Source organism: Meleagris gallopavo, chromosome 16 (assembly GCF_905368555.1).
Source record: "Meleagris gallopavo chromosome 16, MGAL_WU_HG_1.1, whole genome shotgun sequence".
In the NCBI taxonomy this organism is placed as follows: Eukaryota; Metazoa; Chordata; class Aves; order Galliformes; family Phasianidae; genus Meleagris; species Meleagris gallopavo.
Genome location: NC_139419.1, coordinates 7,093,486 through 7,106,845, shown reverse-complemented (window position 1 = coordinate 7,106,845; position 13,360 = coordinate 7,093,486). Strand labels below are relative to the sequence as shown.

The 13,360-nt window shown below is 50.0% G+C and overlaps 1 protein-coding gene across 1 annotated transcript in view; it reads right to left on the bottom strand.

Annotated features, from left to right (window-relative positions):
* Nucleotides 1-7,498: 7,498 nt before the first annotated feature.
* The window catches only part of HS3ST4 (heparan sulfate-glucosamine 3-sulfotransferase 4), a 45,702-nt gene continuing 39,840 nt past the window's right edge, over nucleotides 7,499-13,360 (bottom strand). The window contains exon 2 of the mRNA XM_085237622.1: nucleotides 7,499-10,645. Coding sequence (XP_085093748.1) covers nucleotides 10,009-10,645 — 637 coding nt within the window. The 3' untranslated portion in view covers nucleotides 7,499-10,008. The remainder of the gene's footprint in view (nucleotides 10,646-13,360) is intronic.

Here is a 13,360-nt window from a genome sequence, read left to right as displayed (position 1 = left end):
CGCGGCCAGCTGATTTTTCTTCCCTTTAATATATTGCCGCTATAATACCAAGTCTAGCAGAACAATGAACTCCAGAGGATGGAGATGCCTTCCTCCTGTTTTGCAAACTAAACATAATTTTTATTTGCGCTCGGATTTGTGGCTCCTGCGGGCGGTGCGGGGCGGGAGGGACGGCGGGCACGGAGCTGGGGCTGAGCACCGCGCCCGGCCTCACGGCATTGAGATGCAGCGGAGGACTCCTCCCTTTGTCAGACACCACGGGGGCTTCACAAGAAACCCTTCAACCCAGATTAATTACTGTTATCTGTACCCGCTGGGGCCCGGTCCACCTGCCTGCCTCTCGTCTGCCGCAGCGGAACGCACTGAAATTCTCATTCCCTTTCTGCTTTTCTTTTCTCTCTCTTTTCTCTCTCTCCTTTTTTCTTTTCCTATTTACTTCTGCTTTAATCTGCATATTATCATCAGTGCAAAGACCTCTGAAATAACATCTGACAAATGATGCCTATTAAAAAAAACTCCGCGCTGTCCTCTTTCACCGCCTTCCAATTTGGACTAGCACTATAACTATGCATCAATAGACAAGCAATATTATGTTAAGAACATGATAAAATACCAGCAGCTTCATAATGGCAGCAGCCAAATGGTAATTTCTGCTTCAGAAATTGGTCATTTATTTTGCTGGTCTGTTCTTACGTTCAAATTAGATGAAGTTTAATATACTGTAAAATTGAATGTATTCTATCCTCTTCAACAAATATGGCATGTATGAAATGATTTATGGGTCCTACAAACCTTAAAATGTTAAATAATCTCCTTTTTCCTTGTGCCTTAAGTCAGCAATGCCAAATAGTTTAAGTACAGAGGAGCAAAACTTTATTAGCTCCCATCCCGATCATCACTTTATTTTGCTGCATTTACAGAGGCAGGAACAGTATTTAACATATTAGACTGAGTTTTAGAAGCAGCCATATTAATTGGTACATTAATTTTACCCCATTAACTGTAATTGGTAGGAAAGCAATTCTTCCCGGGTGAATGTTGTAATTTGTGTTCTAAATTTTTAATGAAGTCACGGTGGCACTGCAGATGCTCGGTGAGGCGGTTCTGGACCCGGCCCTCAGGGAATGCCAGAACTGTCTGACCCTGACTGTGCCCCTGTGTGGGGCAGAGCCGGGAGCTCCATGCAGGCAGGGGCTGCTGCAGGTTGGCATCCCTTTGGTTGCTGCTGGTGGGTCACAGCAGTGCCTGGGGCTGATGTCAATACAGGGCTGCATGGCACTCCGCCAGGCGGGGGGAGGCTCAGCAATAGGGCAGAAACACTTTGCCCTGCCTGACCTGGCAGCACTTTCACCCCTCGCCTAAGGTCTGGTCCCAGATCCCAGGGAGATAATTCCCAGGGTGGCTGCTGTGGCTGGGGAGCACAGTGATGGAGAATGTGGTGACAGCTGAGGGGCAGGAGGGTGGCTGGAACCTAAGTGACTTTTCTCCTCGCCCTCAGCTCCCTTCTTCCCTGATCAGCCCCTTGTCCTTAAGTGTAAGCTCAGAGCAATGCAGGCTCCTGCAGTCCCCTGGAGCTGCAGCCCTGCACATCAGGATAATGGAGAAGCATTTTATTCTGTTTATTTGCTCTATATAATTTTTCCTGCTCTCGCTGACCCTTCTGGGAAGCGTTCCACCCTTCAGTCTCTCTGCTGGGTGCCAGAATTGTTGAGCTGAGGCTATATTTGCATTTCATATTCTAGTTAAACCAACATTATCAAGGTCAGAGATGCTGCTGAATTGGAATAGTCTAGAAGGCAGCAATCCCCCTCCGTGGCACTCGCAGGTTTCCAGGAGCAGTGCAGAGCCCAGAAGTTGCCTGGAGGGCGCCGTGCCTCTGCCATGGCTGCTGTGTGCATCCAACGCTGTGCTCTGTGGTGCAAAGCAGCATCTCTTTTGCAGTGCATCCCCATTCACTGTCTCAAGATCTGCACCTAACCAGACACTGGCCCAGAAATAGATTGGCAGAGAATTAGAAAGACTGAGAAAATTGCAAAAAACACAAGGAACCCACTTGCTCTCAGAAGACAGCTGGTATGTATGCCCCAAAGCAGCTCAATGCACAGAGGTTAGTACGTATCCACGTGTGCACGTGTGTTGCTACAAACATATTTTAAAGACTCTGTTGTAGAGAGCGAAGTACCTCAGTGCAGTGCTTTTTGCACCCATGCACATGACTTTTCTTTCATTAAGGAGCATTTCAGACAGAAAAGCAGCTGGATATCTGATGTGAAAGGACAATCCTGCTCAAGACTGAGAGCTGTTTGGAATAAACGCCAGACGCTGTGTGATGGAGACATTGCACAGAGACTTAATGCTGGTCACATCTCTCTTCTCTGCCAGTAAGTCAAGGATGTGTCTTTGCTATTGTATTTGGTGACTCATCTTTCAAATAATCATCTCTGGGAGAATTTTGTGCCAAGATGAAAAAATGCCAGGCTCCCAGCAGTGCGCGCGTGCCTTTCTCTGCACACAGCCCAGAAGGGAGCTGTGGGAGGATCTGCTCATCCTCACACACGGCCCAGCTGGGGGTCACGGGGCTGGCACAGCCCTATTGTGGGGCAGCCCCACTTTGGGTGTGGGATGAGAGCAGACAGACACAAATCCTGGAGGAACACAGCGCTGCCTCTCACTGACCCCACTCACCACAGTTTGACCTGAGAGCAGGGTGAGGTGACTCCTGCAGAGCCCGTGGGTGTGGGGAGCTGCTTGGGACTGTGTGTGCCCACCTGGAGCTTGGGTGCACGGCACCTGGAGGCTTCCCTCAGCCCAAAGAATGCAGGTGGGCTGAAGAAGTGCAGTGCAGGATGCTAATTAATTCAACAGGCTCACTGTTCCATAACATCAAATCTACACAAGGAGGATGTGCTGGAATTAGCTTCCCCTGGAAAATATTTTCTTGCTGCTTAACAAAAAGTTACTTGAACTTATTAAACACTGAACAAGAATGTGAATATGAATGATGTTGCAGGTACCATGTGGGCTGAATGCAAGCAGCTGGCCCCACAGACAGCAGCACTCCTCTGTGGCACCAGGAGGGCTCCAGCAGCAGATACGTGCTGGGTGATGCTGAAACATGCCAACCTTTGTTTGTAACTGTGAGAAACCCATGGTGTAAATGGCACTGGGCACTGGGCTGTGAGCACCATCTCTGCCCACTGCCTTCCAGCTCTGCACCTTCTTTCTCCAGCTCCATCACTGCTGGATTACCAACAGCTCTGTCTGCACCCAGTGCTTGCCAAGAGAATCCAAAGGGATCTGCAAATATCATATGAGAGCCCCACCAAAATGACTGATGGAACTGCAGGTGCTTTCCAGAGCAGAAAAGGCCCACAGCAGGAACGTTTGCTATCACCTGGGCTGAAAAGGGAGGATGGGAGAGTGCTTCAAAACCAGGAAGAAAAAGGCTCTAACAGAAAGGATATGACAGATGCAATCAGGCCAGGAACTGAAGAAGCTAAGGATGGAGAGATGCATTTAAGCAGAGGAGAGAAGGAAGCAGGCAGTGTGCTGGGTCTGAAGGCATCCTCTGCACAAGCACCTATGGTTAGATCCCCAGAAGGCCCGTGCTCCTGCAGAGCTCACAGGGACACCACAAGCACAGGGCTGTGAGTCCATCATTTGGCCTGGCTCTTTGCTTATGTATTTCAAAATGAAAAAAAACATTCCTATCTGAAAGTGAGAATTTTTTTGATGGGACCTCACTGGTTTGGGAGCTCTGCCTCTGCAAACAAAGCAAGACAGTGGAACGTGCCAGTGGCATTGCCTCACTGAGATGCATGAAAAGACATTTTTCCTAACAGAATCATAACATTGTAGGTTGGAGGAGACCTTAAAGATCATCTAGAACCAACTCCTCTGCCAACCATCAGCCCAGGGCCCTCCGTGGCCTTGGGCATCTCTAGAGATGGGTACCCCAGCTCTCTGGGTAGCAGTTCCAGGGTCTCTCCACCGAAAGAATGGGAGATATATAGAATGGGGATAAAATTCACAGTTCTCTGAGTTTGAGAATATTTGTAGTGTGTATCTCTGAGAACATAGGGTTGTGGTTTTTTTTCCTTTCTGTGAGTAATTCTCATATTGTAAATCCAGCAAACCTACTTTGCCACGTAAGTTGTCATGCCTTGGGGGAAGACACCAGACTTATGATTTTGTTATTAAGCCTTGCTATAAGGAAATGTCAGTTGCACCATTTCTCAGCCTTACTCTATAGAGATGTCCTCCAACCAAAGGGATGAGCAGAGCATTTGTTGTCGTATCTGCACTTCAGCTACCTAGAAACTGCAAAGCCCTCCTCAGCAGGACCTGCTCTTTGTGAACTCAGACAGATTGTGCAATCTGGACAGTGGCCAAACTGCAGCCCAGATCGAGCCCTTTCACAGAGTCACTAATGAACTGCTTTTTCAGACTGCTAGCATGCCAAGGGGCAGCTGTTGTGCTGGTGTTTAGCCCTAAAAAGCCACTGCAGTTGGCCCAGGGGGTGCCGAGAGCTTTTGGGCCAAATCAAAGTTCTAAGCAGCGAACCACAAGCATCACTGGTGCCACTGGGAGCATCTCCTGGTGAGGGTGAGGCACCGCAGGGCCATCCTGCTGCCCTGGAAGCGCTGCCCCGTGAGCGTGTGGCTGTGCAGCCCCTCGTCCCACCTGGTGCTGCTGTGCCTCCATCAGCACTGGGACGTGGCTCCGGCTCTCGGTGGCACCTGGTGCCGCAGCACCGTGCGTCGCTGCACCGCGGCCCTGCAGCTCTCCAGACAGGCTGTGAAGGATGCTTACCCCCATTAATGGGGGTATATTTATAACTGTTTATCTCTGTCAGTTGGGTGGAAAATTGCCAGATGTGTCATTTGCCTTCATTACACAGACATCTCTCTTGTTATCTGGATCAGTGCTTTTGAGCAGTGTGTCACCACCGGAGAAAAGCTCATTTCTTCTGCCTGATGTTGATGTTTGCAGGATCTGCCTCAGAGCGGTGTGGAGAGCAACATCCATAGAGACAAGTCCCTGCACAGGACAAATCTCTGTCCCTGCCACTCTGGCTATTAATCTTTTGGAAGGAGCAGAGCTGAGTGCTTCCTTCTCCTTAGCCCTACGCAGCAGCACAGTGCTCCTGTCCCGACTGCAGACACTCCTGCAGAGGCAGCAGAGCCCTGCAGACATCTCCTCTAAAGCAGAACTAAGGAGAAAGGTAAAGAATGGATTTAACAGAAAGAAATTGTCTCTGAGTATAATGTTTTTCCTTGTTTCCCGTGAAACACTGAGATTTCTTTACGGACAAATAGTCAGAACAGAGTCCATTACACTACACGGTTTTTGCCTTGAAACATAAATAGCTGCATATCATATAAGTGTTTGTTATGAGGAAATGTGTATGAGAGAGAAAGTTAGACATTACACCATTATTTCATGCGGAAAGCTATTGCTAAAGGGAGAGGATTACTTACCATATTAATTTGCTTCTTCAACTTCACATCCATCTCTCTGCATATAGAGACTTCAGCTGCAAAATGTGGTGTTGGGTGTCCCTGGTTCCATTCCATCCCCTCCCAGGCCCAGTTTGGGGGCAGTAGCTATGGGACTCTGGGTCCCAGCAGGCAGCAGGGGCATCTCAATGCTTGCTATAGCCGTGCTGAGCTCCAGTGTCCCAGTGCATTGCAGAATTCCTATTAATCTGTAGGTAAACCTTTCTGGGTAAAAGCCTTCTGATTCAGCAGCTCTATCCCTACCCTAAATGCACAAGAGAAGTGCTCAGATCTATGCACCCATTAGTCCTCATGTTGCACCTAAACCTTTCAAAATATCCCTGTTGTTGGTACAGAGCTGCAGTGAAGTGATCATCAAAGAATTTCTTCTGAGTTCAAGTCTTCTACCTGAGGGTGGCAGAAAACACTGTGCCAAGCAGGGGAAGTGAGAGCATCGCTTTGCTTTGGTGGGCCAGCCTGGGAGCCCAAGGGTTGCACCTTTAGGCACTGGGCACAGTGGTGGTGCTGTGCCGGGTTGGGGGGGGCAGGGACAGGGGCTAGAAGGAGCAGTTCTGTTGTGCTGGCAGCTAGAACAGGTCATCACAGATCTGCAACTTGGCCATCAAAATGATCCTTGTGTTGCTGTCTTCCTAGGCTTGGTGTTAGAGATCAGCTCTTTGTTCCAGCATGTGAAAGCTGAAGGCTGGAGCCTTTGCCTGATGCTCTGTTTTCCTCTGCTTGCTGATGTAGGTGCAGAAGCCTCAGCGCTGCACACAGGATAAGGAAAGCAGTAACAGGGTCTTCTATCATCATCTTATATGCTACCTCATTCAAAGGGCTCTGTTTGAAACCTGGCACCAACATGTACAGAACATGTTGCATTTTTGCAGGTACCTCTTCAATCTGGTTTGTGAGACGTCCTGGAGGAGGTGACCTTGGACGGCAGGCAGAGCAGCAGAGCTGCATAATAAGAGCATCTCTGCACCGGTGGCAGTCTGTTGGGTACAGGGCAGTTAATAAATAATGAGGATGTCAAAGAGAACAGCAGGGAATGGGAGCAGGTAGCAACTCTGCAGCCAGCTCTCTGACAGCCGCCTGGCAACGTCCAATTACAGGGCACTGCGCTCAGCCTGGTTTGGGGCTATGGGATCCTGCAGCGAGCAAGGCTTAGCAGAGCTGCATGGCATTTAGCAGAGCTGCATGGTGCTAAGCAGAGCTGCATAGGTTCACCCAGAGCCTCTCCCCATGGGAAGAGAAAGCTGCAGCTGAGACACAGCAGCGGTCACACAGGAGTTCTCCCAAGGATTGGACTGCGTGCACCCACAGCCCAGGTGTTGTGCATCTGAGCACCCCTCAGGTGTGATTGATTTTTTGATGACTCTTTAAACATCTGGTGAGATGGGACTGCTTTCCAAACAGCAAAGTCTGCACCAAAATGGTCTCGATTTGAATAATAAGCATTCCGCTGTTGTTTGGTAAATACACCCAGTGTTAATGGTGCCTAATGGTGCCTGTAATTGGTGTCTAAAGTTATTTAAAAGTAAATTTACTAGAAAATAATTAGCAATTTTATAGTTCACTACTTCCTAATTTTGTTGATAAAAGTTTTCTAGCGGTTTTATCAGATGACACAAGAAGGCCGTGCTGCAAAATAGCTCCTTTTTTTTCAAGCGAGCAGGAAATTGTGCACACAAAATAGGATTAAAAAAAATTTCCCCCTAATTTCTTTGCCTGGCAGCCAGCCCTCTCCCTGCTTTCATTACAAACATCAGCAGCGAGGGAAACCTCCCAGGTGCTGCCGAGGGATCCGCGCCCCATGACCTTGGCAATGCCTCCTGAGCAGGGAGAGCAGCGAGTGTGCAGGGTGGGCAGCCCCCAGTGCAGGGACACCCGCAGGAACACCCCCTGCCCATAGGGACACCCCACCGCAGGGCTGCAGCTGGGGCTTTCTGCTGCCTGCTCGACGCTGAGGAGTCCACACCCGCAGGGGCCGTGCAGTCCTGGGGCCTGGCTTACTGGGGGGGGGGTTCACAGCTGGGGTCCCCCCAGGCTCAGTGTGGGTCTGAGGAGGAACAGAGCACAGAAATGCAGCTGCTACACCGTTTTATTGTTTAGTGCTGCGGGTTCCAGTGTGCGGTTGGAGATGTTCTCACTGTGCAGTACAGAGGGACACGGACAGACAGAGACACGTTTGGGAGGCGGTGAGAGCACAGTGGTTGGGGTTCAGAAAAGACCAACAACGCTCCGTTTTCAGTCTCTGCACCACGCAGCACCAGCCCTCCAGAACAATGAATCACCCGTCTGTGTATAAAATTAAATATAATTTATGCTTTGCTAATTGAAATCAAATACAAAATTCAATTTCCTGTGTATTGTAATGCTGACATTTGAATAGGTTTTTTAAAAAGGTATTATTAACCTGACTCTCTCTTTTGGCAGGCCGCTCTCTGGCCAAATAACTCCTCTGTCAAAGCTCCACATTGGCGATGCAGCTGCACGCGTTCGGGGCGCAGAGCAGCCACGTCTCAACCAGCAGTGCACAGCCCCACAGCCCGACCCCTCAGTGCCACGTGTGCTCCCAGCCTTGGGCTCAAGGTCGTGGCCAGTATAAAAAATAAAACTCTGCAAATATGGCAAAAAATGTGGACCAGGAGGGTGGCAGGACGCGGGTGTGGGTCTCCTGGAGAGTCCAGGCGTTGTCACGGAGGGGATGTGTGATGCAGTGCCCCAGCCCCTGTCCTCCTGCTGAGTACTCACACCATGTGGCACTGGGGCAGCCCACGCTCAGGAGAAGGTATGACATTGTAACAGCATGTGACACACCATGAGGTTATTCCTATTACATACTTCCAATTATCACGCAATAATTTGGAGGTCTGAGGATCAGTAAAAAACTGTTTTGCCAGGACAGGAGCTGCTTTGAAACCTAATCCAGACCAGTAGAAGCTGATGTGACTTCAGCAGGGAGCTGCTCAGCACAGAGCTGTGCCATGCCCCTACAGCATGGACCACAGTGCAGACTTTCAGAATGAATCGAGCTCTTTCTTCTCCCAGTCCAAGGCACCAGCACTGCTTTTAGTGTAATGAACCACACGACAGACCATGAAACCCAGAGCAGGTTCAGCTTTTTAGCTAATGAAACACTGATTTCATTTGGTTAGTTGGATCAGTGGGGTTTTCTTCCCACCTTAATCAGAACTGAGTCCTGGTCCTCCCCAAGCCACCTCACGCTGCATCTCTGCTGCTCCCGTGAGGCACCGGGAGCTGTGCAGCAGCCGCAGTCCTACAGGAGGACAGGAGCAACACTTGTGTTAGAAATCACCCGTACAAGGGGAGCATTTCCACAGCAATAGCTCTGCACTTTTCTTGCGCTCTCTCTCTTTCTGTTTTTCTCTCGGTAATGGTCAGGAAAGCAGCAGCTGTTTCAAAGTGCTGCTGCCTTGCTCTCCGCCGGTCCCAGCGCGCAGCTCTCTGCGCACTGCTGAGGATTCAGTTAAGATGTGGGTTTGTTCCATAGCTTCTACCAGGATTTGCGAATTTGGCTGAGCGTATGACTCGGTCATTTCCACTAGAACACACACATATGTTTGTGGAGCAGTGCTCACCCTGGGAATTAATTGCTTTTTTGTAACGGATTTGAAGTGAAGACAAAGGCTGCTTCGGGACTTCGCACAGCCCATTGGCAGCAGCCAGCAGCAGGAGCAGGTCCACGAGGTGCACATGAGCCACAGTCCCAGGGCCATGGTGGGAAAGCTGTCCCCATGGCCGGGATCCCATGGAGAGTGCCCGGCCCACAGGCAGTGCCCAGGACCTGCAGTGAGGCCTTGGGATGTGGGGGGAAGGCCCTGATTCTGGTTCTCACTGAGCAGCCCTATAAATTAGAAGGGTTCTCTCCCCATACATCAGAACGGTTCTCTTCCATCAGTGGAGCAGCGGTCACCAGTGAGAGGAGAATCGTGCCCAGGATTTGTGGCACTTGGTAAATACGAGTTTTAGTGCAACAAGTAACTGGAACATCTGGTGCAAATTATGTTTCTGTACAGAGTTCCTTTGCAGCATAACTGGCTTTATTCCTTCCACATACAAATGCCAAGGTGCTTGTGAATGCACGGCCTGAATTCACCAGATCTCATACTGCTGCGTGAGCAAAACTTTAAGCCAGGGCAGGGGACATCAGACCTCTTGGTTTGTGATGCTGCTGGGTTCTGCATGCCGCCTCCTGCTGCTGCCTGCATGGCACAGGGAAGCGCCCGTCACCCACAGCTGCATTCCCACCACCTTCTCCTCCTGCCCATTCCCTGATCCCTCAGGAGGATAGAGCCCAGGCCAAATACCCCAGAGGTGACACATCACCAAGGTTTCAGAGCTGGCCATGCCGTTCACCTCCAGCTGCAGCCCCAACCACGCAAACGTGCTTACAAGCCCAAGCCTTCAGCCCTGCATGAGTTCCGGGTCTCTAAGGATGATTCACATCTTAAAAGGAAAGAGCTCTCTTCCCGATTTCTTGGTTCTACTTCTCACTTTCTTCCCGCTCCCACTCGAAATCTTGGCCTGTCATTTGGTAAAACATGACATTGAATGGTTTGTAAAACTTCCGCAGTCTGTGGATGACGTCGGGGTCTATTTTGGGGTGAGTCCGACCCTTGGACTTGCCCAAGCACCGGGGAGCACTGCTGTCCTCCGGCTTCTTTAGACAGGGGAACCCCTTGGTTTTATTAAAATAAAAATGTTTCTCTGTCACAATCCTCTTGAGGCCTAAGAAGTCCTGGACCTTGGCCATCTCCCCAGCTGGGTCTGTGATGAGCCTCTCACCACTGACAAAGAGGATCTGGGAGAGGGGGAAGTACTGCAGCCAGTTCTCCAGGTGAAGTGCGTAGATGCCGATGCGGATGGCGCTCCAGGAAGCGTCAATCAGCCCCAGGGTCCGGTTCTTGAAGGCCAACACCTCAAAGGTGGGGATCTCTGGCTTCTTGGAGAGTGTCTGCGTGTAGTCCGAGATGGCGCGGGTGACGGGGTTGCGCACCACCACGATCAGCTTGGTGTCCTTGGCCATGGAGTGGATGCGCCTGGGGGCCTCGTTGGTCACAAAGTAGCTGGGGGTCTTCTCCATGGTGATCTGGCCTTCTAACGTCTTGGGCATCACGTCCCTGAGCAGAAGCGGAGGGAGGAGGTTAGTAACTGAGGGTGGACACTGGCAGCTCCTCCTGCCCCATGCATGATGATGGGGACACCACCCAACCCATGAGCCTGGGGACTCTTCTGCTTTTGTCCTCCCTCAGACCCTGGATATGGTGGGCACCCGAAGTGTTAAATTAGCCTCGGTAACACATTATACAGTCAATTCGCCATAGGCATGTGTAGACAAAAGTTAATTGACAATAAACCTGTACAATACCTGTCTGTTCAGCAAGCCATCTGCTTCCATTTGCTCAATTAAGTCTATTCACTTCAGAGCCTTGTACCAGAGTGGTGCAGTTAGGATTACACAAGACCTTTTTGTTATGATGACATGCTTTTAAATGTCTCAGCTAATAAAACTTAATACAGAGTAAGATCCCCTGCTTCTAGTACAATAATTAAATTTATTTACTATCTTGTGTGTGAGAAAGAATGACTTTTCTTTTATCTCTAATTCACATGCTCTGTCAATAATTAATTGCTGCTGGGTTTTGAGCTTCCTGTGCAAGCACTTTTATTAGCCAAAAGGAATTTGCCTACCGGATAAATTAGCATGTAGCAAGACTTTCCTGGATAGCATATTACCATACTGTAAAATGAAACTGCAACAAGATAGCAGTTATATCTAAGAAAACAAAGAGGTAAATACTTGTCCCAGCTGCCCCCATAGCAAGAAGACGTGAAGCGATGTCCCTGCAAGAGTGCTGCAGCCCCTTCCCAGCCCTGGCAGCTGTCACAGTCTCACTGTGCGAGCATCCAGTACCACGGCGTGTATGCTTAAAGGTTTCATAGGGACAAGTATTGATTGCTTTTTAAGTGTGCTCCAACAATATTTTTTCTTAAGCTTTTGAAATACTTGTGCATATGCACACCCACACCAAGTGCAGTTTGTTTAACATGTTGTTTGCTAATTTGTCTTGAGCACCTTCTGCCTTGTGGGGATGCTGGGCATGGGATGCAGTAGGGTGGGAGGTTGCAGCGGGATGGGGGGATAAAGCAGGGTGGGGGGATGCAGCCTGACTGTGTGACCCACTGGATCCTGCAGCACTGAGGTGTGAGGCAGCAGCACAGAAGGAGGTGCTCGGGGTCTTGCAGGATAATCCCTTTGCATTCTCACTATTTTTAGTTCAAACATATGCTGAGGAAACAATGTGAATGGCTGTGACTGGTTCAGTGAGAGCACCTTGGGCACCGGCGACCGCAGCGATGCTGACGTCAAGCAGCAGAGCACTCGGAAGCAGTCAGTTCATGGAATTACACAGCTGAGGGCTCCAAGCGGAGCTTTCTGCCAGACGAGGCCCAGCCACGTATTTCTGTCACTGTGCCTCATGACTGTACCTGCTGAATGCCAGCAGCTGCCCTGTGCCTCATCCCATCCCACCCCGCTCCTGCAGTGGCAGTGACCACAGCAGTGCAGTGATGTATCTCAAGATGATTTCCTTTAAGAAAAGCTGGAAGGGATTAAGAGGAAGCCAGCAGCAGGAGACTGGAGATGCTGCAGTACCAGAGGGTGGCATTCCTAAAGGGATCCAGCACCCAGACAGACTAACATCCCTGCAGAAAAGGAGCATGGCTCTGGTGTGATGCTACTTCCAGTCTGCAGCCCTCAGGACAGCACCTGCCACTGGCAGCCATGTCAGCAGTACCTGGCAGCAGTTTGTAGCCCTTAATGCTGCCCATAACACTGCTCTAACAGACCAACGCACTTCCAGAAGAGCCCACATCTGCAAGAGGGGCAGCAGCCAAACAGCACAGGAGTGAATGGCTGTGGCTGAGCTGGGAGCTGGGAGCAGCCTCAGAAACAGGGAGGAGAGCAAGAGGAAGAACTGGAACCAGGGAATAAAGACTCTTCCAACCCTGTGACTTTGTCCAGGGCTTTCCAACAACAGATTTCTATTGAACCATTAATTACCAAAATTGATGTGTTGCTTTTCCGTTCCTTCCTCAACAAAATAGTTATTTTATCATCATGTACATCTAGCAATCTCTCTGTGTTTCCTTTTTAAGTGATTCTATCACAAGTTAACCACAGCTCACTGCTTCTGGCTGTTCTGTGTACAGTGCAAATTAACTACAGCTGATCTGGGGGCAACTGGGGTCCGCAACCAGGCAGTTGCTGGGAGGTGTCCTTCTTGGGTCCCCTGGCCTTGCCACTGGTCACTAATAGAAGTATCAGTGTCCTTTTATGGTGCAAATGGACTGCCAGACAGGTAGAGAACACCATTACCCCATGGTGTTCCATTAACTCAAGACCTGTGCACACTTGTTTATGCTTTCTCAGACAGGATAAGCTGTTTTCCTATGCAATTGTCTGAGCATACGGAGGGGCCTGCACAGACAGACTTGGCTGCTGTAGGCTCCTCTGAGTCAGACACGCTGGCAGCAAGCAGCAGGCTGTCAAATGTCAAAATGCGGCAATTATGAGATGTTAAAAGCTCTGCTGGCCTGTAAGCGATGGACGCTCAGACAATAGTGCTCGAGGGGCCCACTGCCACCGCCTGGTGTGACCCTGGTGTGGCAGGGGCAGAGCCCTCCCTGCCACCCCAATCTGCTCTGCAGCACGGAGCTGTGGGGCCCTGGGGAGCTCCCAGCACTGCTTCACATCGCTCACGGCCGCTTGGCATCTCCACTACAACACAAATCAGTCCGGCCACAACCACTAAATGATTGTTTCAGAGTAATAC